The 16,292-nt window shown below is 49.3% G+C and overlaps 1 protein-coding gene across 4 annotated transcripts in view; it reads left to right on the top strand.

Moving 5' to 3' along the window:
* BACH1 (BTB domain and CNC homolog 1) overlaps positions 1-16,010 on the top strand; it is a 34,588-nt gene extending 18,578 nt beyond the window's left edge. For 3 of the 4 annotated variants that reach the window (XM_079767196.1, XM_079767198.1, XM_079767199.1), the window contains 4 exons: positions 3,475-3,765; positions 5,894-7,228; positions 8,927-9,133; positions 12,323-16,010. In XM_079767196.1, the coding sequence (XP_079623322.1) occupies positions 3,532-3,765; positions 5,894-7,228; positions 8,927-9,133; positions 12,323-12,778 (2,232 nt within the window). In that variant the 5' untranslated portion in view covers positions 3,475-3,531 and the 3' untranslated portion in view covers positions 12,779-16,010. Of the gene's footprint in view, positions 3,084-3,474; positions 3,766-5,893; positions 7,229-8,926; positions 9,134-12,322 lie in introns of all 4 variants that reach the window. The other variant, XM_079767197.1, reaches the window with a different exon arrangement.
* The last annotated feature ends 282 nt before the right edge of the window (positions 16,011-16,292 follow it).

Raw genomic sequence — 16,292 nt, forward strand, 5'->3', positions numbered from 1 at the left:
TAAGGTCAGCAAACCTTTATTTTGAACTTTAACCATAGTGTATATAGAAAAAAATCATGTGTAACATAGGGATCTAAATTTGGTATTAATACATTAACAGAATTTTAGCTTTGGAAGGTTCCTTGGGGGTGTTATATCTTTTTAGGTTTGAGAAATATTAGAAGGTGACTCTATGATATCCGAGGGATGTGTGCCATTCTTACCTGATTTAGTCATTGCTTAGTTACACTGCTGGGTGAAAGTGGGTTGCTGACCACGTAGAAGGTGTTCAGGATGAGGGAAGTTGATCTTCTGAACTTCCTGTTGTGCCCACGCAGCGAGGCCGGGCTGAGAGGCCTCCTTCCTGCAGGCCAGCGAGGTGGCTGTGCTCAGAGTTGCCCAGCCTTGCTCTTGCAGGTGTATTTCCAGCTCCCAGAGCGATGAGCGAGGGCTCTCCCACTCCTCCTGGCTCTGGACAAGCCATCAAGGGTGTTCCTCTGAGTCCTGTCTCAGGGCGTATGTACGGCAATAGGCTGTGCTGTGTTTGGAAGAAGAAGTTGATGATCGAGGTTTTGGGTTTGTATTAAAAATATCAAGTCATTCATTCAGAAGCAAGTACCTGCATTGGACCAGATCCTGTGTTATATGCTTGAGGGCAGAAAACAAGTGTGGCCAGGTTTTGACATTTCAGCTGAGACCTAAACGGTGAGGAGGTGGCCAGTGAAGAGCAGAGGTCCAGGGAGCAGGTGCAGCAGCGGCTGCGGTAGGGAGGAGTTTGTGCCTGTGGGCAGGACGAACGATGAGGCTGGGGAAGAGCGGGAGAGGGAGACAGGCTCGAGAAGATGTTGGGTTAATAGGTAGGAAGTCTGACCACGCAGGTCCACGCTGAGGCTTTAAAATCGGTCATCAGACACTTGGAGGGCACCACGGGATTTTCAGCAAGGGAGGAGGACATTGCTGTGGGAGAAGAAACGAGAGGATCCGGAGGGCTTGAGGGGAGTGAAGCTGCTGTTGTTGTCTTGAAGAGCAGCTAATATTTGTTTGCTGTGGGCTAGGCAGTGTGCCAAACCCTTTTACTCTCGTCTCAGGGAAACCTCGTGACAGCCCCGTGGATGCTGCTGTTATCCGTGCCTCACGGGAGAAAGCAAGACCCGCGAGGGTCAGCAGCTGGCCCAGGCCATGTGTCAGGCAGTGGCCGAGCTGGGACTTGAGCCCAGACAGCGTGGGGTTCCAGACCCCGTGCTGTGAGCCGCTGGGCATGTGCTTTCAGGGCAAGAGGTGATGGTCTGCCAGTGGTTCTTGACTCTGAGTGGGTCACACTGGAAATTTTTATACAACAGAAGTTAGAGTACTTGGGACTAGTAAAGTACTGGTATGTGAAACTTTGGTTCACTTCTAGTTTTGTACAGCTGTGCGTGCGCATGTGCGAGCTTGTAAGCCATTGCGGAAAGCAAGCAGCATTGGTGTAGCCGAGAGCCGGCGGAGTGGTGGCAGTGCTCATGGAGGGGAGTGGGTCTCAGGGTGAGGCCGATGTGCAGTCTCGGTGTGAGATTGCGTGCAGGGCCCCGTGTGGGGAGGTGTCAGGATGCGCCCTGCTCTCTGGTGGGAGAAGATGGGTCCAGGTGTGCATGTGCGCAGTGCAGGCCTCCTGGGCTGTTTCCCCGCCTGGTGCTTGAGCTGCTCTCAGAGGTAGCTGATGGGCGGGGTTGGCATGTCACCCACATCTGCATCTTACAGCAGATTTGGGAGCTGGCTCTGTCTTGTGAGGTGAGCTGTCACCCCCAACTGCCTAAGCAGGGGGGTTGAGCCACCCAGTGGCAGTGGGCCTTGCAAGTAGTGTTGGGGCGAGGGTCTGGGAATGGTGGGCTGCAGTCAGTCCCCTTGGGATCCAAGGGCCCCAGGGTTCCAGGGGTGAAGGCCCAACAGAAAAGTAAGGCTACGATAGCTTTAGGAGGTTGCAAGGCAGACGCCAGCAAAGAGCACCGGCTGGGACTGGTGCGGGGACGCAGTGGCTGGAGGGTCAGCTGTCCAGTCCTGCTTGGCTGGGAGGTGGCCGTCTGGAGAAGGTGGAGGCACTGTCTGTGGAGCCACACATGCATGGGCGTGATGTCCTTGACCGACGGTTCTGCCCTGCTCTTCCCAACACGGATTCCTTGTTGGCAACTGAAGTATGAAGACCAGTTGCCGAAGGGAATTGACTATTTGCTATGGGTACACCCCAAAGTCGAGGTAGTTCTGGGGGGTAATTCTGGAGTTGCTCTGATTTCATGTGGTGTGCTGAGTCAGCGACCTTGGGATCCCTCACGTCGGGTGGAGCTTGAGCACAGTCTGAGATGTTGTTTTCATGGACTGCTGCTGAGGAACTCACATTTCAGCCACACGGAGCACTTTGAAGCAAGCGTAGAAGTAGGATAGAGTCTGAGGTGCATCCGTGTCTGAGTCTTGGCGGTGCAATGCCTGGTCTGCTTGGTCCGTCTGAACGCTGCGGTCCTTGTCTCCCCTCATGTGTGTGGAGGAGAGTGGAGCTGAGGCAGGAACATTTCCTCAGTGGCTCAGCATCTGGGGACCTTCAGGCTTTAGGCAGTGAGTCAAGTGTCAGGGGGACAAGAGCCCAGGTCACAGGAGTGGTTCCTGAGGAGCTTCTCAGCCGCCGTCACGTGATCATACGCCGTGGGAGTTGCACACACCATGGGGGTGCACAGACGGGGGGTGCTCACCATGGCATTGGGGTCTGGAAGGAAACACGAGAGCGAGTCACCTGCTTTCAGCTCTGTGTGCTTGAAAACGTCGTACGTGAGGACGGCAGTACATGTCTGAGACACAGATACACATGGGCTGGCTTCCTTTCTTTGCAGGTGGTTGTATGTGATAAAAACGTATGGAGGCTGCTATGTGTTAGTTTAGATCTTAAAAATGCACATTGTTGATAACTTGTCTTAACGTTTTGAGAGAACCAGGAGCCTCTGTGCATGTGACCTGTGTTCCAGCGAGGAGGGAGCTGTGCTTGCGGCCTGCGCTCTGTCGTGTGGAGCAAGACTTGTTCTCAAAGAGGTCGTTTCCTCCTCCTGTTGGAGAAACTTGACCTTTTGTGGGACGTGTCCCAGGTTAGGAAGCACCACGCCCTCCTGCCAGCTGTCAGGTTGGGGATGGGGCCTGGAGAGTGTGGGGCACATGTACCCTCGCACTGGTCAGTCCTGTCCCAGTCGTACCCCCCGGGGACCCACATGCCTAGTCACGTCTTAGAGCAACAGGAATGGGTGCCCCCCGCAAATGTCCTGGCCCTTCTGGTCTTCGTCGTGGTTTCTCAGTATGAAAGCCTCACTGTCAGAGCCCCCTGGAGCCCTTTCTCCCCACCCTGAGAGCCTTGTCCTGAAGTTGGTTAGAGAAGTGCTCCCAGCCCTGCTTTCAGTGAGGGGATGGGTATGGCTTCTAGGGCCACTGAGGCCTTCGTGTTCATTTTGTTCAGGTGACACCTTGCCCGTCCGTGTCTTTCAGCTTGGACACAGGGGAGAATGCTTTCACGGCACGTCCCAGCCCCACTCGCAACTCAGGATGTCTCGGGGGGAGAGCGCGGTGTTTGCCTATGAGTCCTCGGTGCACAGCGCCAACGTCCTGCTCAGCCTCGACGACCAGCGCAGGAAGGATGAGCTGTGCGACGTCACCGTCCTCGTGGAGGGGCGGCCGTTCCGCGCCCACCGCGCCGTGCTGGCCGCCTGCAGCACTTACTTCCACGCGAGGGTCCTGGGCCAGGCCGACCCGGAGCTCAGCATTTCTCTCCCAGAAGAGGTGAGCGGGTCCACCCTGGGGAGCCACCCTGACTTTAACTCATGGAACCTCTTCAGTCCCTTAGGGTTCACTAGGTTAAAGCCAGAACCATCTGTCTCGAGGCTCAGGCACGGCTCCTAGGTTCCGCAACAATACATTTCTTTAACGTTTTTCACAAAATTATGACATTTTACATGTAAAGTTATTAATTTTGGATGTTAGTTAAAAATATTTATTGAGCAGATGAATAACGTACGTTATTTATTTTTAAAATATATTTTATTGATTTTTTTTTTTTTTTTACAGAGAGGAAGGGAAAGGGATAGAGAGTTAGAAACATCGTTGAGAGAGAAACATCGATCAGCTGCCTCCTGCACACCCACCACTGGGGATGTGCCCGCAACCAAGGTACATGCCCTTGACTGGAATCGAACCCGAGACCCTTCAGTCCACAGGCCGATGCTCTGTCCACTGAGCCAAACCAGTTAGGGCTGTTATTTTTAATTTTAACTTTTAAAATATATTTGTATTGATTTCAGAGAGAGGCAGAGTTAGGGAGAGAAAGAGAAACATCAGCGATGAGAGAGAATCATTGGTCGGCTGCCTCATGCACGCCCCCTACTGGGGATCGAGCCCACAACCCCAGGCATGTGCCCTAACCTCCTTTGCCCAGTTTCCTCCAATGAACATTTTGCAAAATTATTGTAAAATATCACCACCAGGATATTGACATGAATACAACCCATCATCTTACTGAGTTTTTGGTTTTACTTGCACTAAGTGTGTGTGTGTGTGTGGAGGGGGGGGGGAGGGGGGAAGTTCTGTGCAGTTCCATGTGTCCACCACAGTCAGATACTGAGTGGTTCCCACACCCAAGGAACCATTTGTAATTGCACCTCCATCCCTAGCCCCTGGCAACCACTAATCTGCCCTCCTTTCTAAAGTTTTGTCGTTTCAGAAATGTCATATAATTGGAATAACACAGAATGTGACCTTTTAGAATTGGCTTTTTCCCACGTAATTTCCTCGAGATTCATCCAGGTTGCATGTATCAATAGTTCTTTTTGATTGCCGAGTAGTATTCCACAGTATGGATGTACCAGTCTTTATTTCACTGTTCACCTATTAAAGGAAATTAGGCTCATTCCAGTTTTTGGCTAGTACAAATAACGTTGCTGTGGGCATTTGTGTCCAGGTCATTTCTCGGGGACAGAGGGCAGGATCCAGTTGCCAGGCTGTATGGGGGATGTGTTCTAGCTTTACAGGAAGCCCTGGGCTGCTTTACCGAGCGGCTGCGCGTTCCCATTCCTGGCCAGTGTGAGTGCCCTGCTCCTCCGTGTGTCAGCCGGGAGAGCTGCTTTTGTTTCCAATCCTTTGGAAGCCAGTGCAGCGCTCACAGCTCAGAATGTTTCTAAGACCTCAGTGTTGAAGAATCCGTTCTGTATTTTAACCCAGAACGAGGCTTTCCCTGCACTTCACCCGGTCGGTTCCGTGTAGAGGCATGTTCAGTGCAGATGTGCACGTTTCTGCTTAAAGCTTGTGTAGCTGGGAGCCCGTGGAGCTTTGTGTGATTTTTAGAACTTCACTTTGTTCACTTTTAAGATCTGAATCTTTAAAAATTGTATTACAAGTTTTTGGAATGAGATAAAGGTAATAGTTACCATTTATTGTGCATTTTCCCTGGATCAGAACTCCTGGAAGTCCTTCAGCTGCGTTGTTCCTCACCTGTAAACTGCTCCCTCCGTGGCTGACAGCAGTTGGAGTTGTTCGCACATGACTGCCTGTGTGCTGGCATGGACACCGGGGTTGACCACGTGTGTCAGGCTCCTCCTCCTGCTGTAGTTATATTTATTGCAGCCCATTTGGAAAAAGTGTGGTGCTGTTTCTCTTTCTCCCCCCCTGAGAGTGCATGGTAGTGCATGTGTAAGTGAGAGTGGACTCTGAGCAGGGTGTGGTCCCTGTGATAGGTGTGTGTGATAGCGTGACCCCCTCAGCTTTGTGCTCCCGGGGAATATTTGTCTCGCCCAGTTAAAGCACCTGCTTTATCGTTGTCACAGGTAAGGTACTCACTTCTAGTCCCGTCTGCTCTTGTATAATCAACCAGACAGCTGTCGAGTAATGCATTTGTTTCCATTTTGTACGTTAACAGGTGACAGTTAAAGGGTTCGAGCCTTTACTTCAGTTTGCCTACACTGCTAAGCTGTTCCTGAGTCAGGACAACGTGGACGAAGTGTGCAGGTGTGTGGAATTTTTAGGCGTCCACGACATTGAGGAGTCCTGCTTTCAGTTCCTCAGATTTAAGTCCTCGGACTCCACTGCCAACCAGCAAGAATGCCCGAGAAAAACCTGCTTCCCCTCCCACTGTCAGAAAACAGGCCTCAAGTTTCCGCTTTTGGACCAGAGGGACTTAGAAATTAATGAGGTGGAGGAATTTTTGGAAAATAAAAATGTTCAGACTCCTCAGTGTAAACTCCGTGGATATCAAGGAAATGCAAAACTGTCACCTCCCCGACAAGACAGTGCCAGTCAGACCTGGGAGTCCATGTGCTTAGACAAGGGCGCTGCTCTGGCTCTGCCATCTCTGTGCCCCAAATACAGAAAATTTCAGAAAGCGTTTGGGACGGACAGAGTCCGCGCTGTGGAGTCGGGGTTCAAAGACGGTCACACTTCTGTTCCGCCCAGTGAGACGCCTGAAAGCGAGTGTCCGGGAGGAGCCCAGGACTGCGCAGACTTGCAGGTGGTTTTAAAATGTGAAGAAAGGAACACAGCAGCGGAGCCTGAAGACACCACGGAGGAGCCTGCCTCTCAGTGCCTGTTGGAGCAGACGGGGGCGCCGTTCCTCCACTCTCCCGCGGACCCGCCGGGCCTCTACTCGCTGTCCCTCCTGCACACCTACGACCAGTATGGTGACTTGAACTTGGCTGGTATGCAACCCACAGCAGTGTTAACCGAAAAGCCGCTGTCAGGCCCAGATGTCGGAGAAGAGAAGACCTTGGCTGGAAGTGAGGATTTACTTTTGAAACCGGACTCCAGCCCCCGGGGAGAGGGCGGCCCCCCTCCTGGTGGTCGCAGCAGCGTGGAGCGGGAGGTGGCCGAGCACTTGGCCAAGGGCTTCTGGGGTGACCTCTGCAGCACAGACGCTCCTTGCCAAGTGCAGCTGTCACCTGCCGGGGCCAAAGATGGGGCAGAACAGAGCCCCTCTCAGAAGCGGTCCGAATGTCCCTGGTTAGGGATCAGGATTAGCGAGAGCCCAGAGCCGGGCCAGAGGACTTTTGCAACGTTAAGTTCTGTCAACTGCCCTTTCATAAGCACTCTGAGCACCGAAGGCCATGCGAGCAGCTTGGAGATGGGAGCTGACGGTTACGCCTCGGAGCCCCAGCAGGAACCCTGCCCGTACGCCTGTGTGATCAGCTTGGGGGACGACTCGGAGACGGACACCGAAGGGGACAGTGAGCCCTGCTCAGCCCGAGAGCAGGAATGTGAGGTGAGGGCTCGGGGTGTTCAGTCAGGCTTTGCCACCACTGATGGGCATTCACTGTCAGCGCCTGGGGCCCAGCCGGGGGGAGCACGGGCTGCGGGGGGGGGGGGGGGGGGGCACACCGTGAGGTGTGAAACGGGTCTGCACCAAGCAGGTGCTTCTGTCAGCCATGGCCTGGAAGCCCCCAGGGCTGTGTAAGTGCTCCCCTCAAATGCCAGGTCCCCGAGGAGGGGAACAGTGGCGCTGGGTCCCTGCGTGTGACTCCTGAGTGGGCAGCAGGGACGGTCCACTCACTGTCCCGGGTCCTGCACCTGGGCAGCCCCTCGCAGGATTGCGGTGACCGTTGTAGGGATGCGGCTCCAGTGCGACCTGCCTTTCCTAGTACATGACTCTCTCATAGCCATTCTTTCCTTGCTTCCCTTAGCCTTTCAGCATTAACTAAATGGTGTCTAATAGTTTAGCAAGGGCTACATGTAGTTGGTAAGCGACGGCTGCTGTTTGTAAAACATGCCTATAATTCCAAGGGCTTCTTAGTTCTTTATCCTTTTCTTTGGTTTTATAGTTGTTGGATGGAAGAGTGTAAGAGGTTGTTTATTTCCTGGGCTTTGGGAGGAGGAGATTAGTGATTTAGTTTGAGAAATAAGATGTATGCCTGAGTTATATCTGTAGATTTTTGTATGCTATTTATAAATCCAGTGTTTGGAACTATGAAAATAATGTTAAAAATAAAACATTTAAGAAGTTTTAAAATATTTCATATATGTAACAAACTAAGTAGATTGCCAGAGAAACTGACCAATATTTTATTTGCATTTTTGGTCATTAATATAATTAAGTTGTTACACAATTTTGTTATTAGAACTCTGCTCCCCCCAAATTTATGTACCTTGAAAATGAATTTAAAATATTTACAACATTTTCCTTATTATTTCTACATTGGCAAGTAAGATGTGTAGCTTTTAAAATGAGTTATGTGAAACTATCATTTCCTGACAGAAAAATACATTCTTTGAAATGCTTTAGAAATACTAGCTTGATATACTAGTATTAAATCAGAGCCAGAGAGTAATAGAGATCAAAGAATAAAATAGATATTTGGGGGGGGGGGGTGGTTGGATAAAAACACATTAAAAGCACTTTAGAGCCTGGCCAGCATGGCTTAGTGGCTGAGCTTCAACCCATGATCCAGGAGCTCTGGGTTCGATTCCCGGTCAGAGCACATGCCCGGGTTGCAGGCTCTATCCCCAGTGGGGGTATGCAGGAGGCAACCGATTCTCATCTTGATGTTTCTGTCTGTCTCTCCCCCTCTCCCTTCCTCTCTGATATCAATAAAAATATATTAAAAGAACACTTTAGAAAGAGGCATAAAGATATCTGTGGATTATTAACATGTGCTAGTAGAATACGTTATTTTTTCATTTTAAATACATTAATATTTCTGTTGACGTAATTGATTTGCTTATAAAATACCTGCTTCTCATTTTATTTGTCTTCTGAGCCCTCTTTAAAGGAGGCTAGGAACATCAAATAAGTCACCAGTCTTTACTCTAAGGCATTGCACAGGAACTGGGCATAGAGGTCTGTTTTCTAAGTCCGAGAGAAGCTCTCTGGAAAGCGAAGATGTGTGTGCCTTTGTCTCCAGGGTTGAGTGTGACTGGGAGCACTCACACAGCAGCGGTGACTGATGCTTGTCTCACGTCCTAGGTAAAACTGCCATTTAACGCACAGCGGATCATTTCCCTCTCCCGGAATGACTTCCAGTCCTTGCTGAGGATGCACAAGCTGACTCCAGAACAGCTGGACTGTATCCACGACATCCGGAGGAGGAGTAAGAACAGGATCGCCGCCCAGCGCTGCCGCAAGAGGAAACTCGACTGCATACAGAACCTGGAGTCGGAAATCGAGAAGCTGGTAAGGATGCCAGAGAGTTAAATTCCACCACATCCACCCGTTCTCTTTTATTGTAGAGGAAACAGCTACTTTAATTCCTAAGTCAGATTATAACGTTCAATTATACATTAACTTTAAAATTTACCACATACCATTTTAAGAAAAGAAATTATATGACATTTGGGAAATAAAAAATGAGTATGTGTATAGACTACTTTACATGTGTAAGTATTCTCCATATTATAGCATCATCTATATCATCCTATCTAATAATAGAGTAACATGTAAATTACCATCACTCCGCTACGCCCATGATTGGGTGGCGGGAGGCTGGGGGGCGGGACTCGGGGTGGCCTATCTGGCCGTTGAGAGGCACGGATCCGCTGCCACTGAGGGGGGCTATTCTGCTGTTGAGAGGCGCAGGGGGTGGGACTCCTGCCCCCTGCGCCTCTCAACGGCTAGATCTGCGGCCGCTGAGGGGGCCTGCCGCGGACACCCAGCTGCGCCTCTCAACGGCAGGGTAGCCAGGTGTCTGCGGCAGCCCCCCTCAGTGGCCGTTGAGAGGTGCAGGGGGCGGGAGTCCCACCCCCTGCACCTCCCACCCCCTGCACCACCCCCAACCCCCTCAGCAGCTGCGGACCATCAAAAGTGGGGGAGCTGGGTGCCTGTCTGCTCCAGCACCAGCGGACAGGCACCCAGCTCCCCCGCGATCGAAAGCAAAAGCGTGGGAGCTGGGTGCCTGTCCACTCAAGGCACCAGGCCTTTCAGAAGCCTTCGCTGCGCCTGGTGCACCAGCGGACAGGCACCCAGCTCCATCGCAAAAAGCGAAAGTGTGTAGGGGACCCTACACGTGCATGATTCAATCATGCACTGGGCCTCTAGTCTATATTATAAAAGGCCTGTGGCCCTAACGCCGTAATGACCAGACCGGTGTGAGTGGGGCTGTGCGATTTCGTGCGCTGGGCCTTTAGTATGTTGTAAGTTGAGAACTATTTCTAGGTGCCTTTTTAATGATTTACAAATTAAAGGTAGTTTTACCATCTACCTAATTCTTAGGTTGAGTCAAGATGCAAGATGTTGTGAGGCACTTAAGTGTTTTGTGCCATGTATCTGTAACACTTAGTGGGTCAGTTGTTAGTTAAAATACACTGTAGACTTGAATACCTTGTTTTGGTTGATACCAAATCAAACCCACTTGGGTCTTTTATCTAAGGGAAAAAGTCAGATGCTGATAGGAAAGGAACATTCTGAGAACTAAGGAGACCCTGAGTGTGAGGAATGCCTGCTTTGTTGAATCTTATTTTCTGTTCCAGCATCAAAACACAGGTTAACTGGAAAGTGATTACCTTGCACCCAGGTGTCTCTGTCCCCTAGTGGTGGCTGGAAGGAGCATTGTCTGAGCAGCAGAAGCTGGGACTGTGTAGATAGCATTTCTTCTGTGCTCAGTTCTGGGTGTTTGTTAATTACTGGTGAAAGTTTAACATTGTGATTGTAATCTTCAAGCCAATCTTCAAGCATGAACATTCTAGCTATGAATAGCAATTAAACAATTTAGAAAGAAAACCATGCTTTTATATACCTTCAAAAAAGTGGAAAAATAAAAATTTATGTATTTTGTGTATACTTTAATTGTGCAAAAAGAGGAGGACATATAACTATTTAAAAAGGCGAGGCACAACTGTAAAAAGATTAACAAGTAACCGGATGTTTTACAAGTGAAGGCATGAGAGAGATGAAAACCTCTGATTTTGCTGCGTGATTAAAGTGGTTGGGAACACAGGAGAAAAGTTACAGATTTGGGCCCTGTCCAGTTTTGCTCAGTGGTTAGAGCACTGGCTTGGGTCTGTGGGTTTGATTCCCAGTCAGGGGCATGTACCTTCTTTGTAGGTTCCCCAGAAACAAACAGAACAATTGTATAAAAATCTGAACAAATTGGAGGATACTTTGCAATATAAAAATTTAGTACTTTATTTTTTTTCAAAATATTATCTGCCATGAAATATTTAAAAACTAATTACCATGGTTAGATTTACAAACAGTTTTTTAGAAAAATTTTATATAAAACAGTAATAGTATTTTTGTATAAAGCAGCTTTCCTTTTACCCTTATAGCTTTTTTGTTCCAGAAAAGAATCTATTTAGAGGATTATCACTGAAATCACCCAACTAACAGTTAACCACAGCGTCAGCTCGACAGAACCTGCCCGTGAGCAGAAAACCAAGAGCCCCGTCTAATCCCTCAGGGGAGCCTTGGCCCTCTGACAGCATGTGTTTCCTCCCCGCTGGTCACCCGGCTCCTGCTGGGTCAGAGCAGGTGTAGGGGCAGCAGGCAGGGGAGCGAGCGAGGGGGAAGCATGCTGCCAGCAGGGGGTGGTGGACGGGATGCAGGAGCCAGCAAACCTGAGAACATTGTGTGAAGACTTGCCTGGAGAGAGAACAGTTCTAAATAATAATAATATGATTGACAAAACAGACCCTCTCTTCCCCCTCCCCCACACACCCCAGTTCTTCACACTCTCGTATTGGATTTCCGACTGTGGGCATTTTAGACGCTGAGTCCCACCTATAACATGGGTTAGTGTTACTTAAATCAGCAGTCGTGTGAATCACACAGCCGAGAGTGCGAATTCGAAGACATTTTGCACAATATTCGGCACAAAGACAGTGCTCAAATGCCAGTCGCTATAGAACCGGGCGGTGATTTGAGTCGCCGGAGTTACAATGAGTGTGCTTGTGCTGCTTTTGGCTCTCTTCTGTCTGAAATGTAAGTCCACACTGTTCTTCTGCAATCTGCAAGTCCAGAGAGCTGAAAACCTACCAGAAAACAGTGCGAGAGTGTCGCTACTGCTTTGGCCAAAAACTGATATAAATGACATCAGGCAATGTGGAACCTTTTTTCCTCTACTTTGCACATTGTTTGATATTTCACTGTGTTTTATTTAGAAGTGTAGAGAGGTTTGACAGTGGGTGGCTGCCCCAGATCCCACCAGAGGGAAGATGTGCATCCACATTATCTTCCTAAATCTGAAAATTCCTGAACCCCAAGATACGTCAGGCCTAGGAGTTTGGATGAGGGATTGTGGACCTGAGGTATTGAATACCTTTTTCAATTGAATTGAAAGGAAAATGTGACCTTGTTTAATGAGATGGCACTGCCAACACAAATGGCTGCTAATGCCCCCAAGTCATTGCGTTCTCTCTGTGCCCACAGCAGAGTGAGAAGGAGAGCTTGCTGAGGGAGAGAGACCACATCCTGTCGACGCTGGGTGAGACCAAGCAGAACCTGACCGGACTTTGCCAGCAAGTCTGTAAAGAGGCGGCTCTGAGCCAGGAACAGATTCAGATACTCGCCAAGTACTCGGCCTCAGACTGCCCACTTTCGTTTTTAATTTCTGAAAAGGACAGAAGTACTTCTGATGGTGCTCTTGTGTTCCCACCGATTCTGAGTTTACCGGAGGGGCCTCCCGCTGCGCCGCCTGCTGAGGGCCAAAGCCCCTGCTTCCCCGGCGGGAAGGGCAGTGGGTCAGGCTGTGTGCCGGCCCAGGAGTCTGGGCCGAGCCCCAGGGTGGCCGCGGAGTGCGAGGGGCCCTCGGAGCAGAGCCGGCAGAGCGCAGGCATCTCCGACTTCTGCCAGCAGATGACCGACAAATGCACTACTGACGAGTGAGCCTCACTCCCTCCTTCCAGCCCCGAGCCTCCTGCTGAAGCTCCGGCGTGTGTCCTGAGCCTCATCCAGCCATTGGTCTGCCGACAGGACTGTTTCCCCTCCGTGGCCGAGAGGGCTCCTCTGAGGCCCCTGATGCCTCGTCTCCACAGAGATGCAGAGATGGCGGCTTCCTGGAGACAGAGTCCCATCGAACACGTAGTGAAACTTTTATTCTGTTTCAAAGAATAATAACTGTCAGTAGCAACTCTTCCCCTCATTCAAAATGCCAGAATGTGGACTAGCCTATCCAGCAGCAGTGTAATGGCAGGCGCCTACAGGGTTCCCTGAGGAAGGGCCCGGGGAGTCGGGAGCCTGCCCTGCCTGCGTGTGCTAAGAGAGCCTGGCCCCAGGAGCTGATGGGCTGCACACAGTGGGGCAGCTGCTTGGGATGCCTGAAGCTCCTCAGCTCCTGCTAAAACCAGGGATGGGTGGCCTGCACTGTGACCCTAAGCTCCCGTGGCCTTGGGGAGCCGGGGCAGGCAGGTGGCCCGAGGCAGAGGCTCTGCCCCTGTCGTGTGGACATTAGGGGCTGTGGTCATGGCAGCATGTAAGAGCCACAGCTCATCTTCTCTCAGTCTACCCCGCTGGTCCTCGAGGTCTCTGCCTCCTGGCGTTCTGTCCCTTTGGGGGAAATGGGACTTGGATTCAGGCAATGTTGCCTTCGGCTCCCTGGACCCTGAGGGCTTGCCTGCTCCCCACAGCACAGCGCCCCGCAGAGCCCGACGTCTGGGGAGAGGGCCGCCCTCAGGACTAGGAGAGGCAGGCACTTCCGTCTGGTTGTGAAATCCTATGGTTTACTTGTAAAAAGTGTTATTGTAGACTTAAAGATGCCTCTAGAACAACCACATAAGTTTGTGAAACAGGGTGACACTCAATCTTGTTTCATGTGCGTGTGAATTTGGAAATCAGAGTGACTGTTGCTCTGTTCCCGAATCTGGTGTCTCGGGGCCCGTGGTCCTGGTCCTCTTAGTCGTCCTTTGTCTGCCCGTTCTGTTCAATGCAGCTTTCGCCTCTGAGTGCTCCTGTAGCACTGCCTGCTGGGTCTCGGCAGCCTGCTCTTACAGGCTTGTTTGACAAGGAAAGCGAGACTCTCGACCTCCTACCATTAGAAAAGCACGTTCTCAGTCACAAACATTCGCAGAGCCCGTTTTAATGGGTACGAAGGAGTGAGTGAGGGTGTTTGGGTTAGACAGTACTTCACCAAGTCAGACACCTGAGGCTTCATACAGGGCGTTCTGAACCACGCGAAGGGCCCGTGGGTGTTGCTCCCGTGGGGACAGCCCTCGTCCGGGACAGCGAGCCTGAAGCTAGGCGGCCTTGGCTGAGAGCACAGGGACCACAGGACTTCGGACTCCTGGCCAGATGCGCCCCTTCCTGGTGGGCGGTGGCTGCAGGAGGCATTCCTAGTCTGTGTCCAGCGGTTTGTATGTCTCTCTCTCATTGGCTTAGTGGTTGTGAGAAAACTAGTTGGGCTTGCTTATAGTCTAGAGGCTTTTACAAATACACTCAAGAATGTGTCAGGGAGAATGAGATTAGCTCTGTGCTAATGCACCCCCGCCTATAAAGTGTGTGGGCACAGACATCCCCATGTAGCTGTTTGATACAACTTCAAATTACGAAATAATATAAAAACGCTTCTGGTTTACAAATGTACAATCTAAGACAAGCCAATGGAATCCTTGATTTCCTACCTCAGCAGACACTCAGCCGTCTGTCATAGCAGAGCGCGCGCGGGCGTGTGTGTGTGTGTGTGTGTGTGTGTGTGTGTGTGTGTGTGTGTGCAGGTGTCACGTGACCTGCTTAATTGCCCCTGTAAATAACTGCTTTGAAAGCTTCCTCTCTTTGAATGATAAAACCTAGTTGTCTCCAGAGTTTGTATATGATTTTTAAGGCATTTGGTTTAAATTGAGCTCTACATATAAACAGCTTAGCATTAAGGGTTTATGGTAATGATGCTCCGGTTATTGGCCAACTGTAAAGCACAGCATTGTTTTACTAGCCAGCATGGAATACAGGAACTACACTACCTCACACCTCCGTGTTTTCAAGTTGTAACAGAGGGACAGGAAGATAAAAAAGATTTTATCTTTGTCTTTTGGCTATAATTTTCTAAAGATTGCATAGGATTACACACTTATGCATATTTTAAAGTTAACTTCTATAGAGGTTTTTCCTAAAAATTGGTTGAAGTTGATTTTCCTGAGGGTGCGGGTTGTGTGCGCACTGTGCCCCGTTGTCTCCGGCAGAAGCTGGGAAGGCGGTTTTCCGTGTCGGCTGCATAGTCACACGGTCCTGGCCCCTGGTGTATGAATCAGCTTTCTCAATGCTTGATGGTTTTTAAAAAGCTATTGCCTAACTCAGCAAAATAACATTATCTTAAATTTCGTTATTTCAGTTCACCTATAGCAAATGATTTGTTAAATTGTTATGCTCAAAGCAAATATGGATATAAATCTTGGTCCTCCATTTGTAACTTTTCTAACATAATTTACTGTAGCTTAATGTTTCGCCAGTTTTGAATAAGGAATTTAAATATATATTTTAAATATTTTTTATTAATTTCAGAGCGAGGGAGAGAGAGAAACATCAATGTTGAGAGAATCATTGATCGGCTGCCTCCTGCACACCTCCTACTGGGGATTGAGCCCGAAACCTGGGCATGTGCCCTGACCAGGAATCGAACTGTGACCTCCTGGTTCGTAGATTGATGTTCAACCACTGAGCCACGCTGGCCGGGCGGAAATTAAATATATCTGATGTGGTAGATGACACAGGTTGCATGTGTACACTCGGCCCCTTTTACAACTTGGAAAAAACCCAAACAGCAATGTTACAATGAATTCTCAGGTGAACTTGTTTCCGTATAAAACATCTGTTTTGAATTTGTAAATATTTTAAGTGTTTTATTAAGGCATGTAATAAACTATTTGAAACCTGTTGGGTAAATGAAAATTTAAAGCCGTAATGGCATACTAATTGTAAATAAACATCTATTGATTTTTTTGTATCTTTCTTAATATAATTTTCTAACAATGCAATAAAACCACTAAATTTATATATTCATAGCCAATTAAGGTCATATTTCATTATAAGAAAACTTTCATAGTATTTAATTTATATTTTCTCCCTAATGTGCTTATCCAAATGTAGCAAAACAATAGATATTAGATGTTGGTAATAAATTGACAGTTAAATAAAATTCCCTAAAATTGCTTCTAATTGAATAGAGTTGTATATTCCATTTCCATTTTCCACCTCTGAGGTGACTTTCCTAATCTCAGTCTTTGGTCAGGAAGTACTTGTCTGAGGGAGGACTTCATATTTGATGATGGTGTCTGAATACTGTTCCCAGACACGGGGGTTAAGGGGGCACAGCTGCTACCTTGCTCCTGACGGACTGCAGTTCAGGCTTCGGATGGAGAGGTGGGGCTTTTTGAGGGGATGCTGTCTCTCTAGTCCCCGGGTTTTACAGACT

The sequence above is a fragment of the Cnephaeus nilssonii genome (assembly GCF_951640355.1).
Source record: "Cnephaeus nilssonii genome assembly, chromosome: 3".
NCBI classification, from domain to species: Eukaryota; Metazoa; Chordata; class Mammalia; order Chiroptera; family Vespertilionidae; genus Cnephaeus; species Cnephaeus nilssonii.